General features: G+C 35.5%; 1 protein-coding gene, 1 long non-coding RNA gene and 1 pseudogene across 2 annotated transcripts; all 3 read right to left on the bottom strand.

Annotated features, from left to right (window-relative positions):
- Window positions 1–750: 750 nt before the first annotated feature.
- LOC133706728 (chaperone protein dnaJ 13) lies at window positions 751–8,644 on the bottom strand. Its single transcript, XM_062132273.1, has 13 exons — window positions 8,343–8,644; window positions 7,758–8,044; window positions 7,012–7,209; window positions 6,823–6,937; window positions 6,367–6,453; window positions 6,038–6,126; window positions 5,554–5,638; window positions 4,193–4,246; window positions 3,308–3,388; window positions 2,328–2,405; window positions 1,653–1,892; window positions 1,298–1,405; window positions 751–1,200 (listed from the first exon to the last, which is right to left on the bottom strand). Exons 1-13 carry the CDS (start codon window positions 8,484–8,486, stop codon window positions 1,144–1,146), a joined length of 1,623 nt encoding a protein of 540 aa, XP_061988257.1. The 5' UTR covers window positions 8,487–8,644; the 3' UTR covers window positions 751–1,143.
- Window positions 8,645–13,136: 4,492 nt separating this feature from the next.
- Window positions 13,137–14,067, bottom strand: LOC133744823 (SMR domain-containing protein At5g58720-like; annotated as a pseudogene).
- A 5,445-nt stretch (window positions 14,068–19,512) lies between these two features.
- LOC133742035 (uncharacterized) lies at window positions 19,513–21,417 on the bottom strand. Its single transcript, XR_009862327.1, has 3 exons — window positions 21,167–21,417; window positions 19,707–20,298; window positions 19,513–19,619 (listed from the first exon to the last, which is right to left on the bottom strand). It is a non-coding gene; the product is annotated as an uncharacterized LOC133742035 (long non-coding RNA).
- Window positions 21,418–26,024: the final 4,607 nt, after the last annotated feature.

Here is a 26,024-nt window from a genome sequence, read left to right as displayed (position 1 = left end):
AGACTTTTGTGTTAGACCCACTTTTCGATCACATTTCCTCAAATCAACCATTAGTTGTTTAGATATTTATGTGTAGATCATTTATGCAATTTTTCAACCAATTTGAAAATCGTTAAAGCATTCATAATCGTGATTTATCAATTATGAACATGAATGGTTCATGTTGGACAGATTTAGTTCGTGCATTGATTTGATCTAGTTCGGTATTTTAACGATTAATAATTTGGAAGAAAATTTTCAGAAGTGATCTACTCATGCATACATAAACATCTAACGGTTGATTTACTATAATATAATCGAAAAGTGAGTCTCTTAAACTGTTGATTAGAAAGTCTTCAACTAATCCTCATTTTAATGGTCCTTATTAGAAGAGCAGATCGTGTTCCCCTGGTCAGCAGCTGACCATGGGAACACGGCTGTTAGAAGAGCTCCCAAAAACTACATACACCAACTGCCAAATGAGATTCAATTCGATAAAATATTAACTTTACGGTTAACGTTTGACTGCCGATTGAATGCAAGGGACAGCAACTCAAAAAGTCCGATCATCAGACTTCTAAGTTCTAGTACAATTTTGCCCTTGCTAAGTTCAGTTAATCTTCTCATGAACTAGCTTGCATTTCTCCACCGGCTAGTCATTAGCCAAGTTTCCAGGTTGCCAGACCAAACATCCCCGTGTTCAAACTTTTCGGGGTTTGTAGTAAAAACAAATAAATAAAAAGTAAAAGAAAAAAAAAACTCTTAACCACAAACTCAGCATCATCTCATTTATACCCAGATACATCATCCAAATACATCAAAATATGGAATATACATTTGTATCATTGGAGTACACTGGAAGCTCGGCAGGCATGACACTGTTTCTAGTAAAAATGGCTATTATTCAAACTTCAGCCAATGTAAAACACAGAAAGGGGAAGGAAAAAAAAAATTCTTTTCACAGTTCTTAACATTTCAGGAAAGAAAAATGCAGCGGCTGTAAGAAAGAAAAGAAGAAGAAAAAAAAAAAAAAAAGAGGAAATCTAGTTGAGATACCTTTACATTTTGGGTTACCAAAATCTAATTCCTTAGTAAGAGGCTTGTCTAACATGCAAAATGTGAGAGGTAATCAAAATGTAGATTTAAGCATCATAAAATGGATACTCAAATTCTGTGCCTTTCCTGAGGTATAAGCAACTCGGCATAATCATCAACTACCACCTGATACCAATAAAAAAAGGCAAGATTAAAATTAGCCATAAGAAATTCAACACTCATAAGAGATCTGTGTTTCAAAAACGAGGAAACTGCAGTGTACCTTGTATATATTGCCACCATAAGTGTACTCCACATACAACTGCTTAGGCTCTCCAGGACATGGATCACAAAAGCCCATAATGCCAGACTTCTTTACGCCTTCGTGAAGCTGCCAGATCAAATTAAGCAATCAGAAGTCTTAGCAAAATTATTGAACCCATAAGTATTAAAACTTTTTCTGGATCGTAAGTGGTGATTCAGAAGAGAATATCAGACTGGTATGTCAAGCAGTTGCAATCAGTTACTAAAGAATGAGTTACGTGTTAACCTAACACTCCCTCTTCCTCTTATATCTACCGGAACAGTAGTTGTAAAACAGTAAGATCATCACTTAGTACGCTTGAGAAACAACAAACCTTGAGTTGCCCATCGTCGCTGACAAGGAAATTTAGAGGCAGCGCAACATCAATGAACTGTGAAGCTAATTCATCATTTGGTTCTACAGGTTCATCCCTTTTCTTCAAAGCTTTAACACTCCCATACAATGCCTTCGTGATTACCAGGCCCCCTAATTCTTGCTGCTTTTTCTGTTTCCTATTTGCTACATTTTGTAATAACTGCTTAGCTTTATCTGCTGCTGCTCGTGCCTCTTGAACCTGCAGAAAGAGGGCTATAAATTCTTCCACATTTTGACACAAGGCCAAAGATAAGAAAAGCAAGATATCCACGGTGTATAAATCAAAGGTTTACCAAACATTATAAAGCAGATTGGGTCTGCAATATAATCTAAAATTTGCAAACACAAGGACCTGACTCAAAACCAAGAGCATCTTTTTAGCATTTCACCACCAAATTTTTTTTTATTGGACAACACCACCAACATTTTCTTGCAATTAACAACTACATGCCTAGTGTAAAGAAATTTTCCTACTAACCATGATTATTCACACCAAAAGAAGACAAAATTACTTATAGGAAATCCAACATTTGCAGATATTTAGGTCCTGACATTAAATAAGGGAAGGGTAACCAGAAAGCATGCATAAAGCACAACAAAGCACACATACTATATTACATATGGATGACCATACCTTGGCAGAGGTTCTTTCCATGTTCTCTAGAGCCTTCTGCTTTTCCCTCTTAAGATAATAAGGTTTGAGGATGAATTTCTGCAGGCATACAAAGAGGACACAGAATCAATAGGCAATATATTGATCAACATAGCCAGCTATAAAACATAACACTTCCATTTCCAAATACCAAGTAAATTTCACACTACATAAAACTGATTATTTAGGAACTCTGCAGACTAACAAATACAAGTTAGCACCTGAGGATATCTCTAACCTTCAATATCAATAGCACAACTACTCTAAATAAAAATCTTGGCACCTGCTGGATATCCCTTTTCCACTTTAACTAACTCTTCAGTCTATGATTACAAAGTCGGATTTTGCTACTAACCTAGGGGTTCAGGGAAAACCTAAAAAAATAAGGCACTGAACATATAATTCCCGGATCAGCTTAACTTGTTGATATAATATATTGCATCTTCAAGTCTCCAGCCCATATATCACCTATTATTTGTTTCCGAGAGTTAACAAAATCTCTTTTCCTCTTTTAATAATTCTTATTACTATGATACCAAAGTCAGGTTTTGCTAATAATCTTGGAGATCAGAGAAACCTATAAATTTTACAGGTTCAACAATAGATCAACCTAGATGAAGATTCTTTTCCACAATAGAAGTACCCACTTTTACATCAAAAATATATAGAAACATCAGACATGGCTGTCTTCTAGATGGCTAATCTTTCTTTGAGATTTACATGATGACTTTCATGTTGCAAGCACAGGACAAAATTAGAAACTGGTTAGAGTATGCTCAGGAAAAAAGGTATGATTTACATTCTAAAAATGACGAGATAGAGAGAGATCAAGGAAACTCTTCCTACCTTGGATATATGAAGCTGAACACGGTTTCAATTATATATATATAAAGGACCTTATCAAAAAGAGAAAAAAAGAAAAACAAATAATGAGCATAGTGTCAAAATAGTTGGATAATAACCTTGGCTAAGAAGTACAACGATGTTGGAATTAAGAATGCTCCAGTTGCAAACACGGGATTCAAATGCCTTGAAAGCAAAATCTGCATGTAAAGCCCATGAGAAATAAGTGAAAACTTAATAAGAAAAAAAGAATAAATTTCCAAACATTGAGAATTGATATAGTATAAAACCAACAAATTCATTTCCACATTAAACAAGTGTTGTGGACTGCCTAGGAAGTTGCTATATCAGGTGTTATGTTATTGTGATGCAGCCTCAGTTTTCATGTAGTGGTTTTATTTATTTGTCCAGTACCATGCACATAGAACTTTGTTTCTTGTGAAAAGTAAGAAGAAAAAAATGTACACAGATATTAATTTCTTTCTAAAACAAATTGTATACATAGATATAGCAGTCAAAGGTTTCACTACTCCAATGAATAACTCCAACAAATATTTATCACTCTGAATAAGTGTTAGTTATCTTTTGGATAACTTTAGCGGCATGATGTCATTTCCTCTGTAAATTAGCATTCTAATAAATGATTGTAAAGCCACAGATCTAAAATTATCACACGAAAACTAACAATTATCAGATCAAGAACTGCTTCTATGTCAGTCTTGTACAAAAATCATCCCAGTAGCACTACTGCATCAAAATAAATTATTGTTTCGAGTTTCGAGTAAAGCTAACAAAGCATCAACTAGAAAAGCAAAAGCCCCTAGAGAACCCCCGGCTTTTATTTGTACAACCATATAATGCCAACGGCTCTCCCCAAACTTCGACGCAGCCAAAATTTATAATCCCAAAGTGCATTAATACGAAGGTGCACAGACAAATGAACAACTTACAAGTCAAACTAGCACACTAACATCTAGAGTTCAGGAAAATGAGATAATGCTTACAGGAACAATTAACTTTTGGCCTCCACGATGCAATTCCAATTTCCAAGAGATACCCTGCCATAGGAGGAAATATATAAGCTTATAGAACAGTCAAGGTATATATAGAAGTCACATATGAGTTAAAGGAACAGTAAATTTATCAGAGAAATAGGATGAACTTTAAATATAGCCAGTAATAAAACACTTGAAAGTTACACAACTAATACAAAATATTTACGAAATTTTGAATAAATTCATTTTATTGCACCATTAACCTGCATTTGACTTTGGGAAAAAAAAAAATTTCAGGACACCTCTATATCCCACAAAGATGCTAAAAGGGGGGAAATGATAAACCAAGGAAACCAACTAAACTGAACAAAAAAGGCCAGCGCAGAATTTATTTTTAACTAATTCTTTATTCGACCATTTATTTATCCGACCATCGGGTGAACATGGTTTCAGATATGTAAAGACCTAAAGTCACATTTTGGTAGGCAGCTCAATGGTCTAAAAACCGTTAAGCCAGAATACCAAAGCACAGCCAGTTGACTGACCTTTCCCAACTCCCACTTCAATTCCCTCCAATTCAAAAGACTTTTGAACTTTTTCCTTGATTTGCATCCCATTCCCACCCCACCCCACCCCACACACACACACACACACAAACCCAAAATTCTTCATAGCTTTACCTTTCAAATATTAATCTCTCTGCACAATTATCACTCCACTGACCCACTTATCTCTTTCTTTTTTACTGTGCCACAAATGACAAGTATGCCAATATTGATTGTGTTTCCTTTGATTATGTTTTCTGTTTTACTTTTATCTGGGAAATGGAGAAATAGTCATGATTTAATTTGCAAAGAATGCCTGTGCGTTAAGTTTTCTTTCCTGCTTTTAAAACTGTCAACTGTTCATCAAAGCACATCAAGCTCATCATCCAAATTGAAGTCTTTTTTGGTTTGGATGAGATCATTTTCCCTTCCTCAATTAGTTGATATTAGGTTCAAATTTCCAAAACCAACATAGATCAGTCCAGTTGCTAGGTATGAAAATTCCAAAATCAACCAACCAAAGATGAGCACCCCCTACTCCCTGAAAGTTATCCTAGAAATTTTTTCTTGCAACTCGCATTATTACTGTATCTTCGAGATACCTTAGAAAGAAAGGTTTTTACAATAACTCAGATATATTAATTTAAATTGGTTATCACTATTCCAAGACATTTAATTAGGTTCCACACAATTAAAAAATTAAGATAAAGCATAAATGTACTGATATTTTTTGTTCCAATGGAGGAAAATTTTCTGGAAAGTATATTCCAACCAATAAATGCAGCTTAAAATTTTTGAACATATATATAGTTCCATTTGAATCACCTGAATTCCTATTGAATACAACATGCGGACAGTGCTAAATTTAGATAACTTTCTTCCACCACCAACTTCGATCACAAGGGCATGGCTGCATTAATAACAAATAAAATTCAGTAGTTTATAGTGAACACACAAACACACACACACACAAAAGCACTTGAACCATCAAAATAGTATTTCCATTTGGGTAACATGCCTATATATCAAGTTCATATCAGACTAGGAGTACAAAAGAAGACTCCATATAAATTCCTAAACAACCGGAACTAGATTCCTCTATGTAGCATGGTAATATGTATGACTGAAAAATTGGATTGAACTATTGAAGACATTACTGGTAATATATTCTTTTCTAAGAGAACATAACCAAGAACAAGGTTTCCACTGATAGCCATGGCCTACTGATCCAATAATTATAAAATTGTAAAGCGTGAAGAAATAAATAAATTTCAACAAAAGCAGTAGTAAGCATTTGCTCATAATATACCTTCCAATTTTGCCTTCTAGATGACCATGAGACTTTTTTGAAAAACGACGAGTATAATTGGCTGACGCCTCAAAAGAATTTATTCCCAACTGTAAAAGTCGAACATGAATGAAGAAGTGAGTTAAGGAAGAACTTAAGATTGAGTAAAAAAAAAAAAAAGCAGTAATATAGAGTCACTAAGATGTAAATTGTACTGCAATTTCATTTATAGAAATGTTGAAATGTAGAATGAAAAATAAGAAAAGTGTAGACTGATAGGGGCTTTCACAACTGCATGTCTCCATGATATTCCCGTTCAACAGATTTTGAAGTCTCAAACATAAATGTACCTTCAGCTGTCCAGAAGCAGATGATTTCTGTTCTTTCTTTTGCCATCCTACTCCAATAGTTGAATCAGAGCCCAGAGCAAGCTCTATCTGTTAAGAGAAAGTGACATGTTAGCAATCACCAAAAAGAAAAATGCATATGTACTACCCAAATTAGTACTCTACTTTTTTATTGTTCACAACACATTCACAAGCCCAGTTCATATTCCTGAAGCTTTCACTTGCTTTTTTTTTTTTTTTTTTAATTCTTTGTAAAGATTTGGTATGTCCCTGTAAAGATGGAATACATTTCTACTGCAAACATAGTTGGGATGCATCCGACACATTCATGCCTAAAAGAAAATGCTTCCATTTTGCAAATTAGTCATGCATAATCTCCTATTGCTAACGTTACAAAATACAACACAAAGCCTCAAAACAAAAACAATAACAAATTGAGTCAACTAACAAGGCACATACACTTCCACTTGTAGTTTCAGACAGTTGTCGCGTCCACATGTTCGAGAGATTCAGCGAACCGTCTTTCAAAGACAGTGCAAGTCCCATTGTTGCAGTTAAATGTTGGGATAAGTGACTGGAAGAAGAGAGAATGAAGATGTGAGGAGGAACCAACAAAGTGCTGAAAAGTCAAACTGATCAATCACTCACCGAGATGTCTGCACCCCAAGAAGCGACCTTAAGCCGGTTGAGCCTACAAACTCTATGGAAGAAACTGGTGAAAGCTGATGCTGAAAAACAAGAGTAGCTCCTCCGCCGCCAGAGTTCCCATTAACTGCCACATTTCCACCAATTGATAGTGTATTGCGTGTTGATATCTGAGACTGAACTGAACTTGTCATAGCCATTCTGACATGTATGTATTAAACATATTAGTTCTCGGACAAAACAACAGGCACGGTGGTATAGTAAACATAACTTTCCTTTCAGATACCAAGGACAATTATGTGAATAAGATTCTAGGAACGTTAGTGGCATTGCCTTTCAAAACAACATCTTAATAAAATTATAAAAAATTAATAATTAATAATAATCATGATATAAAATAAGCGAGCAAAAAAAAAGTGATAATCTACAAACTGTGACTATGTCGATTATAAAAGCACATTTATAATGATGGAAGGTGTAAAATAACTAGAGACATAAGGAGCTAAGAACATCGCCTGCGCCTGTAAGTGTGTGACACTTGGCCAAGAAGTAAAGGAAGACACTCAGATGGACCAATATTATCAACTTATTACAATGTATGCCAGCCTAACTGGAGAATTTTCCCAGTAAATTAGCTACAAAGACTCTCTTGTAGTAAAAGAACAATGTTGGCCAAATTGTTTTAGTCTTCTTCAAGATGATCAATCACCAAAGGAACAAAAAGTAATGACGAATGAACTGAGCTGTACCCTCTCATGAAGCCGTGGCCGCGTAAAAAGTGTGGTAAAGACATATTGGCTAGTATGGTACCAGAAGGTTGAAAATGTGCTGCGACCTTCTGTTGTTCCTTCAATTTCCGCAACCTCTCAAGTTCCTCCTTTAGCTCTTCTGCTTTATTCAGCTTTGTACCAAGCTCCAAACCAGAAGTCAATCCTTCCATACCATAAATGTCATATATCTTCCTTTTGTTCTCATCCGACAATATTTCATAAGCTTCGCATATTCGTTGGAAGTTTTCTGTAGCAGCTTCTTTCATCTGAAACATATCGATCAAGTTCAAAATCCATAGAAAAAATCTAGCTTTGCACTAAAACATTACAGCACCAATGTCCTCCAAAGCACAACACATTTATGATTGTTCTAAACACAATTAACTAAAAACAGAACCAACCCAATAGAACCAATGTCCCAAAAAACCAAAAACAAAAATCACTGCCCCAAGTAAAACACATATAGTGACCGAATACAGAAACTGATATATACCCAACAAGAAAAAGATTGAAACTTTATAAAAATTACAAAGCAAGTGAATTAAGATTCAGAGTAAGACGTACATGGGGAGCTTGAATCTTATCTGGGTGGTAGATTTGGGCCCATTGCCGGTAAGATTTTCTGATTTCCTCATCGGAGGCGTCGGGCGATATGTGAAGCAGTGCGTACAGTTCTCTATTGGGTGGTCCGTCCTCCTCTTCCTTCATCTTTACTTGTTCTCTGCTTCTCTGTTGCTCGCTGTATTGGGAGTTTGTGTTTTGATATGGAAGTTGAAAATTTAGGGGTTTATGGGTTTTTGCTGAAGCCGGTGGCTCTGTCACCAACTGAAAGAGTGTGTACCACGGAGGACCTTTGTCAAAACGTAAGGCTTTTGCTTCTTGTTTCTTAAGAATTCTTCATGGGCCGGGTTTGGTTTCTTGTGACTAATCAAGCTTTTTCTTTGACAAAACGAAAGGTCAAGTCGAATCCAAGTTGAATTAGGCACACCTAGTCTCTACCCAAATGGCCAAGTCATTGATCCCTCCAAGGCCCAAGTTCAATGTTTTTCAAAGGAAGTCTAGGAGCGCGTGCACCGACCCATGGAAATTCTGGGCAAGGCCCAAAAGAGCCCATGAAACCGAAAATTTTGAAGTTCGTCCTTAAGAAGTTCATTATCCGATATTTTTGATAACGAGGCACTAATATGTGTTGGAGAGGAAAGATCTCACATTAGAAAATGGACAAATAAAATATAACTTATAAGTGGTGGTTTTCACCTAATTGTACCGAGGCCTTTTGTGATTAAAACTCAACACCTATTAGGTGGTTAAGTTAGGACTAGAGGTGGCAAACGGGTCGGCCCGGCCCATTTTAAGCGGGCCTAATCGTGCTTCGTGCCGTGCTTGGGCCGGCCCATTTATTATCGTGCTGGGCTCGTGCCGGCCCATTTACTTAAACATTAAGCCCGGTCCGACCCATGGCCCGAGCCCATATCGTGTCGGGCCGTGCTCGTGCCGGGTCAATAACGGGTCGTGCTCGTGCCTACCCACTATAAAGCACGATTTTAAAATCTTAATTTGAACAAATAAAAATTAATTTTATTTAACTATGTAGAAAATTAAAATAAATTAAGTTCTACAACGTTTTTCTTAATCTTAGCTTTTTAAGATTAGATTTCTAATATTTTTTATATTCCACTATAAGAAAGAAAGAAAAAAAAAACTCAAAATATATTGTTTTTAGTATATTATTGTGAGATTAATCTTTTTTTTTTTTTTTTTTTTGAATAAAGGGTTGGTGCGGCTGCCCTCAAGCCTTGATTAATATAATGAAGATTTAGTATCTATTATTATTTCCTTCATTCTATAGTTGTATTATTATGAGATTAGTCTTTATTAATAAACATATATTTAATATTTCGAAAAAATACTTATGTCAAAACAAGGATATAATGTGTTGTTTCATTATTTTGACAATATAAAAGAAAGCATTAGTGGAATTGTCATGAGATTTTAAATAAAGAGGTCTCATATTCAAATCTCATCATTATAGTTTTTTAATATTTTTAAAAACAAAATGAAATTTTGTGTTTGTAACGGGCCGGCCCACAATATGTCGTGCTCGGGCCGTGCCGGGCCCATTACGGGCTCGGGCCGGGCCGGGCCAATGGGTCAATATTCTTAGGCCCAGCCCGACCCGTTATTCTAACGTGCTCGGGTTGTGCCGGGCCACTAACGGGCTTGGGCCGTGCCGGGCCGCTTTTAAGCGTGCCGGGCCCGTGCCGTGCTCGTGCTTAGTGGCCCGTTTGCCACCTCTAGTTAGGACACAATGGTGGGTCACATGCCACACTTGTTGTTATTTAACAATAAGGCACATTGGTTAGATACTTAGATTGTTCAAAATAGGTGAGCGAGTTAATATTTGGTACATGTCATGATCAAATTGAGAATCATTCTCATTGTGGTGTGGCCATATATTGTCCTCATTTTAGAAGCTATGCTAAATGAAAGTGTAGGTGAAACTTTGCAGATCATATCGGTGTAGGTCAAGCAAGCACATGTGTTTCCACTTGAAACTTCGTCTATTCTGATCAAATTGTAATATAGCTGAGAAACTAAATTAATTAGAAGCAGATTTAGAGAAAGAGGGGCAGCCATACATACATCGTTAAAGAATATTATTCAAGATGATTACTGAAACCAATAATTACTCCGCAACATACCCCTCTAAATTTCGCAAAAGTTGCCCAAGCAGATATCACGTACCAAGCTGAAGCCCGAAATTAAAGATAGGACACAGACCAAATATTCATGTTTCCTCAATGAACTATATCTCTTTTTAGACAAGTACATGATCAAATCAGTATACATTTCTTCCAATGCATTGCATTGTTGTTTTCATCAGTAAAGCTATAAAGGCATAGTCAATTGAGAGGAAAAATAAGGCAGAGTCAATCATCATTTACCCAAGAGAACAGTAGGAAGAGAACCGTAAAAGAGATTATACAAACTTTTGAATAAGCTAATTAAGTGCGTAATTCCCCCAAAATATATGAGGTTTGACTCATGTACAGTTAAAAAATGTAAAGGGAGAGAAGGTACAGGCACACCGAAGTTCTAGGAATGGCTTAAGCTTTCAAAGCCCGAGAGTAGTTTTCAAGGCATTTCTTCAGAAACTGGAACTGTATGGGAACAAAGAAGGGAGGTACTAATACGGGACATTTCTTCAGCAACTGGTATATCCATGTAGCACGAGTCAGAGTTCAATAACACCAGTTTCATTATGACAATATGACACTAGGGAGGTACTAACCCAAATCTTAAGCTCGACTTCGGTGAGTTCGGTGAATTCAAGTGGAAATTTTATCTGAAAATTGGATTTGCATACACCAACAGTAGTAAATACGTACTAAATAGTAAACAAAGAAAAACACATTTCATATACGTAAAATTATTGCAGTACCCAAAACACTCATGCATGTCAACTCAAATGAATTACATTATAAGAAACATTTTGTTCAGTTAATTGAGAAACAAAAACAACTAGGTACGTACAAAACACTGTACTGATGTACTGCATACTTGAGCTTCCGAAAATAGAGAAAAAGGGTCAGCTTAAACATAACCTTCCCAAACCTTGGCTGTAGACCTGTAAATGGACCGGATTTTGATCCGGACCCGCTCCAGATCCGTGACTATTGGACGGGTTTGGATCGAACATTTTGATCCGTTGATCCGTTAATGATCCGAATCCGTTAATCCGTTTAATAAATGGATCAAATACGGATTTAGGTCGATCCGATCCGTTAATGATCCGATCCGTTTTTCTAATAATAAAATATTATTTTTTATTAATATATTATTATTTTAAAAAAATATATATAAAATATTAAGGATTTCTTTGCAGAAATCTAAGAGACAGTCTTCGTAAACGGCATCAGTCCATCAACCAAGAGGAATCAATAATGGCTTTGCATGTTTAGTTTACCAAAAAGCTAAGAAGAGTGTAGAATAGTAGAAGCATAATTAAACTCATACCCATCTCCTCAGTCCTGACGTCTCTCAAAGAAAGAAGAATCCTGCCCATATGCTTCTACATACAATTGTTTAATCAAGGTCAACTTTCACTATCAAACTATTGATCTCGAAAGAAAGGTATATATCTTTTTTACAATTTCTTCAATGTTAGTTTATTTATAGTAAAATCTTGGTGATTGATAATTGTTTTTTGTTTGTTTATATATCTGTGTTATTCAGGATTTTCTTGATTTAAAAGATGGTTGATGGTGATGGGAAAAAAGATGAGCCAGGGGATGTTGTTGAAGTGGATGCTGACGGGAAGGTTGTAGAAGTAACTTCAAATTCACCAGAGAAGCGAAAATTGACATCAAAGGTCTGGGAGGAATTTGAAAAAATTAGAAGGCCAAATGGAAGCGAAATGGCAAAATGTAAGCCATTGTCATAAGTTACTTGTGGCTGGATCTAAAGGAACGAGCCATTTGAGAAATCATTTGCTTAGGTGTATTAGAAGAAACAAAAGAGCCATTGATCAACTAATGGTAGTTGCAGCAAAAGATGGTACAGAGGCAGCATTTAGTGTTGGAGGAAGAGTGATCGATGAATCTCGTGCTTCTATATATGCTTCCAGAAACTGTAGAGGTTTTGGTGACTACAAAAGATTGGCTTCCCTCTCGAAAACGGAAAAGTAAGTCTGATTAGTACTTGTTTGTGTTCAATTTGTTGCTGATTTTCTCATTGCACAGAGGTTTATTTTGTTATGTTTTCTTTTTGAAGGATCTGTTTCACACTTACAAGAAGAAGAAATGCCAAGATGAAATTAGGTAAAGTGTGCAAAGTGTTTAAGAGCTGATGAAATTGAAGCTAAAGTATTGTTTTGAAAGTATTTTGCTTACCTTAATTTATTGGTGTAAGGAATATTTTGATAATGTAATTTTACTTTTGTTGATACTCTTCATGTAGATCATGTTATTTTAATATTTTATTAATATCTTATGAGCTATCATGATATAAATTTAATATTATTATTTAAAATTTAAAAATATTTGAAATTATAAACGGATCGGGTATCCGTTAATCCGATGGATACGGGTTTGGATCGAGGTATCAATGATCCGCCGGGTTAACGGAGCAGGTTTGGATCAAAAAAATTTTTTAGTAAACGGGTTTGGATTTAGGTCGATCCGCTCCAAATCCGATCCATTTAGAGGCCTACTTGGCTGTATATACTTATAAAGTGACAGATAACTAAGTCGCGGATATTGGGGTGTGCCCACATAGCTATCTCCTAATCAAAACTAAAAGAGAATCCAGCAAAAGCTTTACAACCCTAGCCTACAATCGTACTTGTTTTCCTTACAATTAACTGACTGAACATATACTACGTACATCCCTGTCCATATATCTGAAGTAGTCTCTGTGTGAACCTAGCTTGATTAACACCGCTCCTGGATTCTCTTCACTCCATTTAATACCTTCATTTTGGAAAAATTTGATGACAGATTGTTTCACAATAAACTTCCCTGCACCATGCCCTGTAATAACCCTGAGAAATCGAAGCGATTGTGTATTGGTTCCATACTGAATGTGCATCTTCAAAAGCTTCATTGCTTCGTTGACATGCTGCCCATGCAAATCAATTGTCATCACATCATTTTTTATGCCCTTGTCCTTGTTTTTAGCTTTAAATATCTCCTGGCTTGCCTTCTTGTCCGTCTCTCGTGCCATTTTCGACTTTGCCTTGGCCTGCTCGGATAGGTAACCTGCATATGCCCGTGATCCGTTTGAATACGCAGTCGCAGCTTTCTGATGGTAGGACTTCACTGAATTCCAATGCTCCTTTGCAGTACTTCTGTTTGCATCATATTTAGCTCCCTTAGCAACATCAAACTCGGGTCCCAGAATCTTGCCATTCCTTGACACTATACTTCCAAGAACTCATAGTTCTTGGTTCTCTATTCTGACGACTTCTCTTTGAGTTGTTGAACAAAGATTCCAACACCATTTGAGACAGATTTGCACTCGTACTCCTATGAGCTTGAGAAGGACCAGCAAGAACCTGGGCATAATATTGCGGGTATATATATTCTGAAGAGCACTGTCTCTTACTTGAGGAAGAAGATAACTCGAGCAAGGCATCCAAGGCCTTTTCAACCTCATACCGACACTGACCAAGGACATCTTTAACCACACCCAAGCTTATGATCTCCGACTCGTCTCCAAACATGGAGCAAAGAAACTGTTCGGCATCCTCTTCGGTAATAGTAGCAACAGAACGCTGAGTCTTGGACATCATCTTTCACGTGTTAAGGTGATGAAAGAAAATGACGAAACTCTGAATAAGAATCAAGGTCAAAGTGAAGACAAATGGAAGTGAGCTCAGCAAATATTCATAAAGGACGTTTGCTTACTTCTGACCAAAAAAAAAAAAAAAAGGACGTTTGCTTACTGTGCAAGCTTGACATGGAAATTTCTAAAACCACAAAATGAGCTACACGTGTCAGAACTGGATGAAAGAGTAGAATAAGTAGTTACAGCACCAAATTAGTATAAATAGGGTTAATCAAGCTTCGTGTAGCTTACCGACAGAGAAAATATCAGTTGGTTAATCAAGCTTAGTGTAGCTTACCGACACAGAAAATATCAGTTGCTTCTCTCTTTTCATTTTCCTTCATCTTCTTCGTTTCTCAGATTAGGGTTTGTTCTCCACTTTCGTTCAATATATTCAAACTTTTTTATTTCCATCATGATTTCTAGCATCACCATGATAGACAATATTATTAAAAGTGACGAAATAACTTATTAACGAACCTTGTGTGACAAATTAACATGCAATCTAAACAATGGCACACATCATCCTTTGTGAAATCCTTGACCATGGCGGTGAGCACTCTATGACCAGCAAAACAAATTAAAACTATAAAATAATTCTTAAAGTGATCAATGTTATCAAAGCATAATCCAAAACCAACTCTGGGTTACTTCATCTTATATATTACCAATTTCTAAACAAGAAACCGAATAATTAAGCGAACAGTAATAACAAAATAATGGCCCATTCATTCTTTGTTTTGAAATTAAGTAACAAGATCAAATGAGCAAAAAAAAAAAAGAAAAAAGATCATGGGAGAGAAAACCCTACTACCTCCAAACTCTAATTGTCATGGCATGCATAACTATCGAGGCCTTTAGGGATCGCAACTAGGGAAGAGGATTTTATGCACCGTCAGTGCACTTGCACTGACGAATATTTTAATATTAAAAGATAATCTCAGCCATTCATTTATAGGCTCGGTTATTTATGTAATCTGAGTCATCCATACATATAAACTTTTTGTTAACACATGTTTTTTTTTTTTTTTTTTGAAAGGGTTAACAATGTTAACTTTGCTGAGATTGAATCAAAAAAAAAAAAAAGGTGAAGAAGGTAAAATTTATCAAAAGGGTAAAAACTATGGTAAGTTTGAAGCCAAAACCAACAGAGAGAGGGAGTAGAACAGTCGACCGGCGATCTCAAATATGTTTAGGGAATGGACGAATTGCTTTGTTTCTGGTTTCAATTTCAAAACCCCAACACTGCAAATTCACAGAGAGAGTGAATGATGGCAGGATTGGTATCATGGGCTGCAGACTTAGTCGGAGCCGGCGGCGGTCAAGGCGACGATGACAAGAATCCCAATCCAATCCCACTGAAATTCAGATCGGAGCAGCGTTTAAATTGTCCCATGGACCTTCAAGTTGAAGGAAGACGTCGAAGAAGAGAGGAACAATAACCAAACATGAATTCTGGGTTTTCTGGGTATTTCTGGGCATGGTGGAATCTGATAATCAGAGAGCTGACAGTTATATAAAGAAAGGAAGCAATATTTCTCGCAAACTGCAATTGGTGCAGCGGTAGATGCCAATAATTATGCACTCTCTGATGCGGGTTCGAACCACCACAACGTCCAAGTCTTTGTTTTCTGTTTTCATTTTATTCTATATTTCTCGCTTTTTCACCTTCTTCTTCTTTTTTATTCTATATTTCTATATTTCTCGCTTTTTCATTTTATTTTAAAAAGACCATAACTACGATACTTAGACTTCGAATTACATAAATAAACAAACTATATTAATTACAAAAATATGAAGTAAAAATATTTTCATTGGACATTTTATTTAACTTTGAATATCATTTTCCCTCTCTGGGCCTTAAACATAGATTTTTTCCTTTAATAAAAAATATACTGAAATAAAATTTTATTGTTTCAATCATTAAAAAGAAAGTATTATATAACCGCATTACTTGCTCGACCTCTTCTTAACAAAAAAAAAAATTTAAAAAAATCGTTCTTTAGAAATCTATGTTGCTTAAATAAAATTTTGGTTACGGGCATTTTAGTTTAATTAATATAATATAGTAGACAAATGTGGATCGATATCTAAGCGAATACTAAAGAAGGTAAATTTTTTACCTTAGCCATTTTATGCCATAGTGATCACATCCAACGGTCAACTTGTGAATGCTGCTCTTGATGACTTGTGTGAAACTGTTATAACTAGGAATGTAGTTGTTACTTCCTAATTGTTTTTTTTTTTGTCTTTGTTCTTTGGGCCTTTTGACCCCCATATATCCAAAAAAAATTAGCAAATTTCTTTTCTGTTCACGTTGTTTATCTTGGAAGATATACGTTTGTATATAAGTAGTAAAAAAGTCTGACCACACTAGTAGGCATGTAGAGATTTCGTGCGATTTAAAACATCGATAATGACATAAAAGAGATTTGCCATTGTTTATAGCACAAAGTAATATGCACCGTGTGAAACAATAGGCCTCATCAAAAAGCCCGCGGATCAAGTGGGCCGATGGAGGCCCACCGGCCTTGAGGGCTAAAAGCTCGGCCCGGCCCGGCCCGTTAAAAAGCCCGCCTCGGGTGGGTAGTGGGCCGGCCCGCAAAAGCCCGTAAAATATTATATATATATATATATATGTAGATATGTGTGTGTGTTTATAAATATATATATACAAACATATAGATATATATTTGTGTGTTTTTATATATATGTGTGTGTGTGTGTGTTATATATAGATATATCAATATATGTGTGTGTGTTTATATATATATATATATATATATATATATATATATATATATATATATATATATATCATGTATGTGTGTGTGTGTTTATATATATATAGATATATATATATATGTATGTGTGTGTGTGTTTATATATATATAGAGATATATATATATATATCAATATATCATGTATGTGTGTGTGTGTTTATATATATATAGAGATATATATATATATATATATATATGTGTGTGTGTGTGTGTGTGTGTGTGTGTGTGTGTGTGTGTGTGGAAGTTCTTATACTTCTATATACAATATGTGCATATATATATATATTCTAAATATCGGTTGACCAATTCGATCGGATTTGAAATTATGGTGAAATTGGCTAAATTTTTTACCACACTCATAATTTATTGTAATAAACTCATCCAACGGTCGGTTTTTCCATTTTCTTTGAATTGATAGGGGTTGCACTTAGGAGTGTATGATATATAAATATAGGTTTATAAGAGTAACTACGTTTGACCTAGTTGATCGAATTCGAAACGATAACCAAATTTGCTAGATTTTTTACAACCACCATAAAATATTACAATCTCTCAATCGAGCGGTTGGTTTCTCCAAATTCATCTTCCACTTCATGGTTGTTTTAGAATGGACCTCAACAATTTAAATGCAATGTATAAGTCATACAACATTAGGAGACAAATTAGTATAGGCCAACGTATTTGTAATTAAAAATTGAAATTTTTATCTTATGTCCACACACATCCATCGATGAATTATTTACAAGCGTGATGTAAAAAAATAAACAAGTTTTGCGTTCATCACGCCATCGGTCAACCAAAAAAACATGTAAGTGACTACAGTTGACCAATCCGATCAAGTTTGAAACTATGGTGAAATTGACTAAATTTTTAACCACACTCATAATTTATTGTAATAATCACATCCAACGGTCGGTTTTCCCATTTTCTTTGAATTGATAGGGGTTGCTCTTTGGAGCGTGTGATATATAAATATAGGTTTAGAAGAGTAACTAGGTTTGACCTAGTTGATCGAATTCGAAACGAAAACCAAATTGGCTGTATTTTTTACAACGACCATAAAATATTACAATCTCTCAATCGAGCGGTTGGTTTCTCCAAATTCATCTTCCACTTCATGGTTGTTTTAGAATGGACCTCAACAATTTAAATGCAATGTATAAGTCATACAACTTTAGGAAGAAAATTGGTACAGGCCAATGTGTTTGTAATTGAAATTAATTTTTTTTATCTTATGTCCATGCACATCCATCGATGGAATATATACAAACGTGATGTGAAAAAATAAGCACGTTTCGCGGTTGTCACGCCATCGGTCAACCAAGAAAACATATAAGTGACTACGGTTGACCAATCCGATCGAATTCGAAAATATGGTGAAATTGGCTAAATTTTTTATCACATTCATAATTTATTGTAATAAACTCATCCAACGGTCGGTTTTTTCATTTTCTTTGAATTGATAGGGGTTGCTCTTTGGAGTGTATGATATATAAATATAGGTTTATAAGAGTAACTACGTTTGACCTAGTTGATCGAATTCGAAACGATAACCAAATTGACTAGATTTTTTACAACCACCATAAAATATTACAATCTCTCAATCGAGCGGTTGGTTTCTCCAAATTCATCTTCCACTTCACGGTTGTTTTAGAATGGACCTCAACAATTTAAATGCAATGTATAAGTCATACAACTTTAGGAGACAAATTAGTATAGGTCAACGTATTTGTAATTAAAAATTGAATTTTTTATCTTATGTCCACACACATCCATCGATGAAATATTTACAAACGTGATGTAAAAAAATAAGCAAGTTTTGCGTTCATCACGCCATCGGTCAACCAAGAAAACATGCAAGTGACTACAGTTGACCAATCCGATCGGGTTTGAAACTATGGTGAAATTGACTAAATTTTTAACCACACTCTTATTTTATTGTAATAATCACATCCAACGGTCAGTTTTCTCATTTTCTTTGAATTGCTATATGTTGCTCTTTGGAGTGTATGATGTATAAATATAGATTTATAAAAAATTAGTGCCTTTAAAAATTTATTTATCAATAAATTAGTATCTATATATAAATAAAGATTTTTTTTTGGTACAATATAGAATTATAGATATGTTATCTTTGATTGTATTTGATCATTATCCAATGAATTTCCAAAGCTTGATTAAAAAAAAAAAAATTTGTGTCTTTAAATATTTATTTTATACATAAAGCCCGCAAGGCCAAGCCCAGCCCGGCCCGGCCCGAAAAAGCCCGCAAAGCCTGCTTTATATGGACGGGCTTGGATCCGTCTATTTTTAATAAAGGCCGGCCCGGCCCCGCCCGCTATTATTTAAAAATATAGTAAGGCCCGGCCCAAGCCCGCTATGAATGGGCCGGGCCGGGCCCGTTGACGATCCCTATGAAACAATTAGCCTGTTTGTCATCATTTAGGCCTTGATTGAGATAGTGAACCGTTGATTACGGTTATTTACCGAAAAAAAAAAAACTTTTTCTTTCTAAAATATTAACAAAACATTGAGAAAACAATTTTCAAAAAAGTTTGGATGGACACAAGCTTTAATGTCGAAGCTTCAACTATTATTGTACAAATTTTCAACCTAGGAGTTTGGACGGAAATCTGTCGTCGTTTTTGTTTTTAACCTTTGAGTCGTTGAAGCCCGTCAAAGTTTTTTTGTCGGCCGATTCTGTCACCTTCTCATCTGTCATATGATCAACCTGTGCAAATACAATCAAATGATAACACATGGTTACTACTTCAAAATTGTTCTGTCAAACAATTAAAATTTTCCTCCTATTAGATACCTTCTCGTGTGGAACTTTGTCAGAAATTTTCATGTGCAGAAGGCCATCAGTAGCTATTGGGGTGCATGGACATAACTTTCTCGGTTCTTTCTCCTTAGTGATGTCTGTCCACAAATTATGGCCATCTATGTCCTTGAATTCTACTACCTTTTCCGCTACCTGAGGCATAGTGTTTAAACTTGTTGTCTTCAAAACTTTAATAACATCGGCAACAATAGATTCCACACCACCAACCTTCATGTCAGATAAGGACTGTTCAATTTCACAGATTTTCTTTCTCACACTCTATATGTTGGGCTCCAAACACCGCAACATTGAACAAAGCTTCCTAATATCATATTTCACACAAGCTACTTCGGAATTCACCAGCGAAATACCTTCAAACAGTGTACACTGCAATCTGATCCTACCATCAACCCATTCAGCAGTCTCTACTTTATTGGTATAATACCTTTCTGTAAGATTAGTTGATCTATTCAGGCTTTCTGTGAATTTTCTTCTCTTATTACAGTTGCCATCATCGTCCATAAAACCCTTGCTCCACCCCATCGGCAAACTGCCCAAATGTCCGTAAATCAGTTCCTCTGAATACCTACGCATGTATCATTATCTATGTTAATAAAGCACAATACCGGGCCGAAAACACCAATGTCGGTAAGTAAATCCACAAAAAAAAATAAAAAAAAAAATGATGCACTATAAACAAATTTCATCTACCTTTTTTATTATTATAACAGAAAAAAAAAAAAAATTGTTTCAACAATTGAATGATGCACTAAACATTCATATTGTTTGACTATATTATGGGTGTTGCCGAACTAGACTCTACTCATCTACCTAGACTTTTGCTTAATAAATACAATTGTTGGCTGCCAAGTCATTCCACTAAAGGCAAACTTCAAAGTACAAAATGGTATATATAACAACCAATTTCAGCAGCAACTACTCTAATCAACACATCAAGTATACAAAAATCACAAAAGAGAAAAATTGCGCAAGCATCAAAGGACTACTCTAATCAACCCATGCAAGCATCAAAGAACTGCCAATGTACCTCAGCTAGTAAAACTTGCACAGAATTTATGTTTTTGTCAAATATGTTTTATTATGACTCGGGCACTTAAAAGCTGTCTTGCCAAGGCAACTCCAACATTAACAGAGACTCTTACCAAACTAGCAAACACAAAATTACAAAGTATTTCCAAAGGAAATAGTTATAGTTTAGGCACACCCAAGCTTACTCCAGAAACCAAGCCATGTATAATTTCATTACCTTGGGACCAAATCATGCAAAATACGATTAATCTACATGAGAGGATGGCCATGAAAAACTTAACAGGGGAAAAAAAAAGAGTTTTGTTGGTTTTTTCCGTTGTGAGATAATGACCCAGCACCAGCAATCATCACAAGAATACAAACATATAACATATAACTTCTTATTTTGGTTAAGCAATCGTTACCTCAAGCTGCTCCGATGGATGAATTGGCGACCAAATCCACTTGCTTAATCACCTTCGCAAGGCTCTCGTGGATACAATTCAAATTCTAATTACAAACAGAATTGAACTTGGACTGCAGGAACCAGAACGAAATTGCATTAGCCGGCTACAATCGATCAATGGTGCCGACGATTCAAATAAAGGCTGCCACTCAATATCTTCTTCAAATCGATTTTGTCTGTCTTACTCAGATTTCAGAGAACAGGAGTCGGCTGCAACTCAAACCCACCTTAGAGCCCTAATCCTCCTCGTTTACTCCCACGTGCATCGCGTGTGGTTATGTGGTAAAATTTTCTTTTTACTGCCTTTCACATTTTTTTTGGACAAAGTTCATTTGTTGACCGAAACATTGACTAACCATGTTGTCTAACGGAAGAAGCTATTTTAACAGGCACGTGACTACCATGCTGCCAGTGCCCATGCACTGACAGTGCATCGAATACTCTCCCTCGCAACTAGTACCAAGTTCCAGTGTTTTGTCAATTTTATATGTTTGACAAATATTGAGAATCGACCCACCGAGTTTCAGTGTTTTGTCAATTTTATATGTTTGATGAATATAATCACCTTGATTTTCACTACTCTCAAGAGAGACATTAACTTTTGACTGATCATGTCTGTATGTTTCGGACTTGAATCTTGGAAGTGACTTCCTCGTGGACGTTTGTGGTGCTACTCAAGTAGCCTAGGCTGGTGGAGACCGGACCACATCTGGAATTGCTGCGTAGAGATTACTCTAGGGGTGTGTAGAGATTACTCTAACTGAGGAAGCAGGTAAAAAGAATTTATGCATCCGTTCATGGTTTGTTCTTGATTAATTTCATTCAAGTATGTGTTTGATTCGAAAATCATGATTTGTATCCTTGAATTCGTATTAAAGGTTGTTAATTACATCATACATTCTCATCCGTTCATCTTATCTTGATTCTTGGTTGAGTGGTCATTGTAATTAGTTAATTAGATAATTAGTTTAGAAAATAAAACAAATTTCGAAACCCCTCTTTGTTCTTTGTAAATTTTCGTAAATATTGTATAAATGTATTAATATTCTTTGTTTGATGCTTAAATGACAGGAGCACACTTAATCCCCGGATAGAACGATCCCTACTTGCTATATACCAACAATTGTCAACAGGGTTAATTTTGAGAACTCATATTGAGCTCATCAAAATAGTCATTTTATTCTCAATGCAAGGTTTCCTACAAATAAAAGGAAATGGATTAAAAAGGGTAAAATAGCATGGAAGACAAATCAATTTTCATAATTATGTGGCACAATTGCATAAGTAATTTGTGACTCAACAATAATCAAGGCTATGAACTCTTAATATAATGTATTTTAGATAACTATATTGAAAGAACACTCACTCATAAATAATAAGAATGTATTATGCAAAGTTGAGGACAAACTTTACAATTTACGGGGGTGTATTGTATTTGAATTTGTGCAGACTTTTTTTAAATGACAGATTTTTTGAAAAGTCCACAGATTCTTTAAAAAGTTGATAGACTGTTATGGATTTCTTAAAACCATTGATTTTAGCAACAGACTTTTATTGATTCATGAAAATCTATATACTTTATTATGAATGACTTCTACAGATTTCCTAAGATGTACAAAATATTAAAAAAAAACAAACAAACAAACAAAAACAAAAAACAAAAAAAATTAAAACAAATGCAGCTCAAACACAAAACAAAATAATAACTTGTTGTCTCTTCAATGCTCCAGTATCTTCTAATAGAAATTGACTCAAATAAATGATTGTTAGTCTGTCTAGCGAGTTTGTTCTTATTCCTAATCTCCCAACAACATAAATATACAATATAGATCACTTGATGTTTATGGTTAATTATTCTCATCAATTTTGTTTTCGCCGATTAACATATATTATAGCAATATTGGTCAATATCTTGATCTATAATCAATTAATTGAAATTCAATTGTTCAACCTGTTTTTGAACCATAATATAAATTCAAATTAATGAGAATAATTAATTAATAAGATAAAATTTAGTATGGTTCAAGGTCTTAGGGTTAGACCACAGAGTTTTAGGGTTTCATAAATCATTTTTATTGCTATTAGGGTTCAAAGTACCACAATTGAAAAAAAAAAAAAAAAATCACATTCAACAACTACAATGAACATGTTGGGTATCAAAAAAGGTTGATATCATAAAATGGGAAATCCTACAATATGTTAACGTATAACATGCATACAATTGCCTTAAAGTGGTAAAATGAGTCCTCAAAATAGTAATATTAGTCCTCAAAGTAGTAACATGAGTCCTTAAAGTGGTAAATTTTTTTAGTTACCACATGAGTTCTCAAGTGATAAAATGAGTCATTAAAGTAGTAAAATGAGTCCTCAAAGTAATAAAAAAAGTTGATATATGAGAAACATTAACATACCATAGCCTTACCCTCATAAAAGATTAGAGAAAAGACAAAAAATTAAGAAAGAGAGATGATGAAGGACAAACTTCTTCGTGCGTGGAGAGAAGAACTTTGATAGACCTTTTTTTTTTTTTTTTTGAAGAGGAAACTTTGATAGACTTTTTGAAATCTTTGGTCTGGAGGCTGGAAAATTATTGGAGTTTGGTATGTATAGTTAACACTACAAAGTCCATGATTATCCATGATTTTCTAATTCCATAAGTATGAATGATATTTTGAATACCTCTGTACTTTTATTCATTTTTAAAAGTCCTAATTGAATACCCCTAAATTTTGGTGGAATTCATGAAGTCTTTAAAAATCCTAATTGAATACCTCAAGACTTTCATGGACTGTTAAAAGTCTATATTGAATACACCCAGACTTTTAAATTCCATAGATTTCTTTAAAAGTTCCACTAATTCCATATACAATACACCCCCCTTAGATTCAGTTGGATGAACGTAATTGCCTGGGAAGTATATTCCTTGTCTAATAATACAGGTTATTCCACTTAATGAACGTATTATTTTTCCTTCATTTATAGGTAAATTTGTTTTTTTTTTATTGTATAATGATGTATTGATGTTTGATTCATGATTAACTTGCCAAATAAAAAAAAGAAAAAAAATCAAAATCGTAAATTGCAAAGAAAGGTAGTGAGCATAATTTGTAAAAAAGAATTGAATTAAAGTAATAGAAAAATAGAGAGATGTGTGAATAGAGAAAATGAGTGTGTGAATAGCACCACTCATTTTATATGAAAAAAGGGTTAATCAACTAAAAATTGGTTCGCTGAAAAAATATCCTGAAGAAAAAATACTCTCTCTTTGGTAGGTGTCTCTAGGATTTCTTTGCGGCTCCTCAGGACTTTGGCTCCAAGGTGGTGGTGATAGATTTTCTCGTGGCCACCACCAACTACGGCCGGTCTTCAGCCCTTTGGCAGATTGGTCTATTGGGATTGTCGTGGCTCGGTTTATGTGAGAGGAAAGAGGCACTTTGGTTTCTTGGGTACGATGTCTTCCAAATCCTACTTGTGTAAGTCTCATTCCTAGGTAAAAATATTAAAATAAACAAAGTGACCTAACAAGATTGAAGTTACCTCATTTACTCACAACAACGAAATAGTCAAAAATAATATGAAAGCCCTCCATTCTAAACTTTGAAGAAGAAATGAATATAAAGGCACATAGCACTGCACATAGAGAAGTGATGTTAGCTCAGTGGTTAGAGCATCCACTATCTATGTACGAAGTCATGGGTTCGAGTCACCATGGGGGCAGGAGTGAAACCCTTTGATCCTCTTTTTAATAAAGAAAAAAAAAAAAAACACATAGAGAAGCCTTCAAAACTTACTAATTACATCTTTTGTAGGTGGATATAATTTTGTAGACCAAGAACCGTTCGATTAAAATTAATCTCATTGATTTTAATTTAAACCCTAAAATAGTTGTAGAATGTAATTTAAGTTCTTGCATTTTACCCCTAGCGTGTGGGAGCAAAAATTGAAGAGGGAGATCGAGGCAAGATTAAAGAACAAAAATGCGCATTTGCTCCTCTAAGGGGTCAACCCCATATTTCTAATCTTTGATACCCCACTCCCATAAAGAGTTTTTTTTTTTTTTAAAAAAAAAAAAGAAAAAAAAAAGAGGATCAAATGATTTCACTCCTACCCCCATGGTGACTCGAACCCATGACTTCGTCATTAGGTAGTGGGTGCTCTAACCACTGAGCTAACACCACTTCGTCCCCACTCCCATAAAGAGTTCCCAACAGTGAAAATTGCAAAACTCAACCTTCTGGTTACCCAACTAATATAGGAAATCTTTCTTTTATCCCCATAGCAAGTACACCATCACACACCATACCTTCCAGCTTTTGAACTCCTTCCAAAGCTAGCTAGCAGAGAGGGAAAGCCAGTTTTAGAAGAAATGTGTATATATACCATAAGCTCGTGAGCAGTAAACCGCATATGTGAGACCACACATATGCATATATGTTTTGAGTCTATATATACATGTAGTCCTATAAATATATACAGGCACGTTCCAAAGCGGACGTCCGCACTTTGCTAAAGTGAGGACGGCGACGCAGCGGCGGAGTTCCAGGCGGCGACGGCGGCTCGGGGCTTGGCGGACGAAGGCTGGAGGCTTGGCGGACGGTTCTGGGCAGCGTTCGAGGTCGGAGTTGCAGGTTTCTGGGCAGCGACCTCACCTACAACTACAGGTTTCTGGGCAGCGCTGCAACCACGTCGCCGACGACTCCACCGACTGCAGACCGGTCCGTCCGACCCCTGGCGTCCGTCCGGCAAGCCCCACCGCTCCGTCGCGCCCCGAGCCGAACTGCAGCGTCAACGTCCGCACTTTAACAACAGTGCGGACG

The sequence above is a fragment of the Rosa rugosa genome, chromosome 4, assembly GCF_958449725.1.
Source record: "Rosa rugosa chromosome 4, drRosRugo1.1, whole genome shotgun sequence".
NCBI lineage: Eukaryota > Viridiplantae > Streptophyta > Magnoliopsida > Rosales > Rosaceae > Rosa > Rosa rugosa.
The sequence above is the reverse complement of the archived record's forward strand: the minus strand, read 5'-3'. Positions and strand labels throughout refer to the sequence as shown.

Coding starts and splice junctions, on each gene's coding strand:
- LOC133706728 (XM_062132273.1), bottom strand. CDS start 8,486: ATGAAGGAAGAGGAGGACGGACCACCCAATAGAGAACTGTACGCACTG. Junction 6,127..6,366: donor CTGCTTCTGGACAGCTGAAG/GTACATTTATGT, acceptor CGACTTTTACAG/TTGGGAATAAATTCTTTTGA. Junction 2,406..3,307: donor CGTTGTACTTCTTAGCCAAG/GTTATTATCCAA, acceptor GTATGCCTGCAG/AAATTCATCCTCAAACCTTA.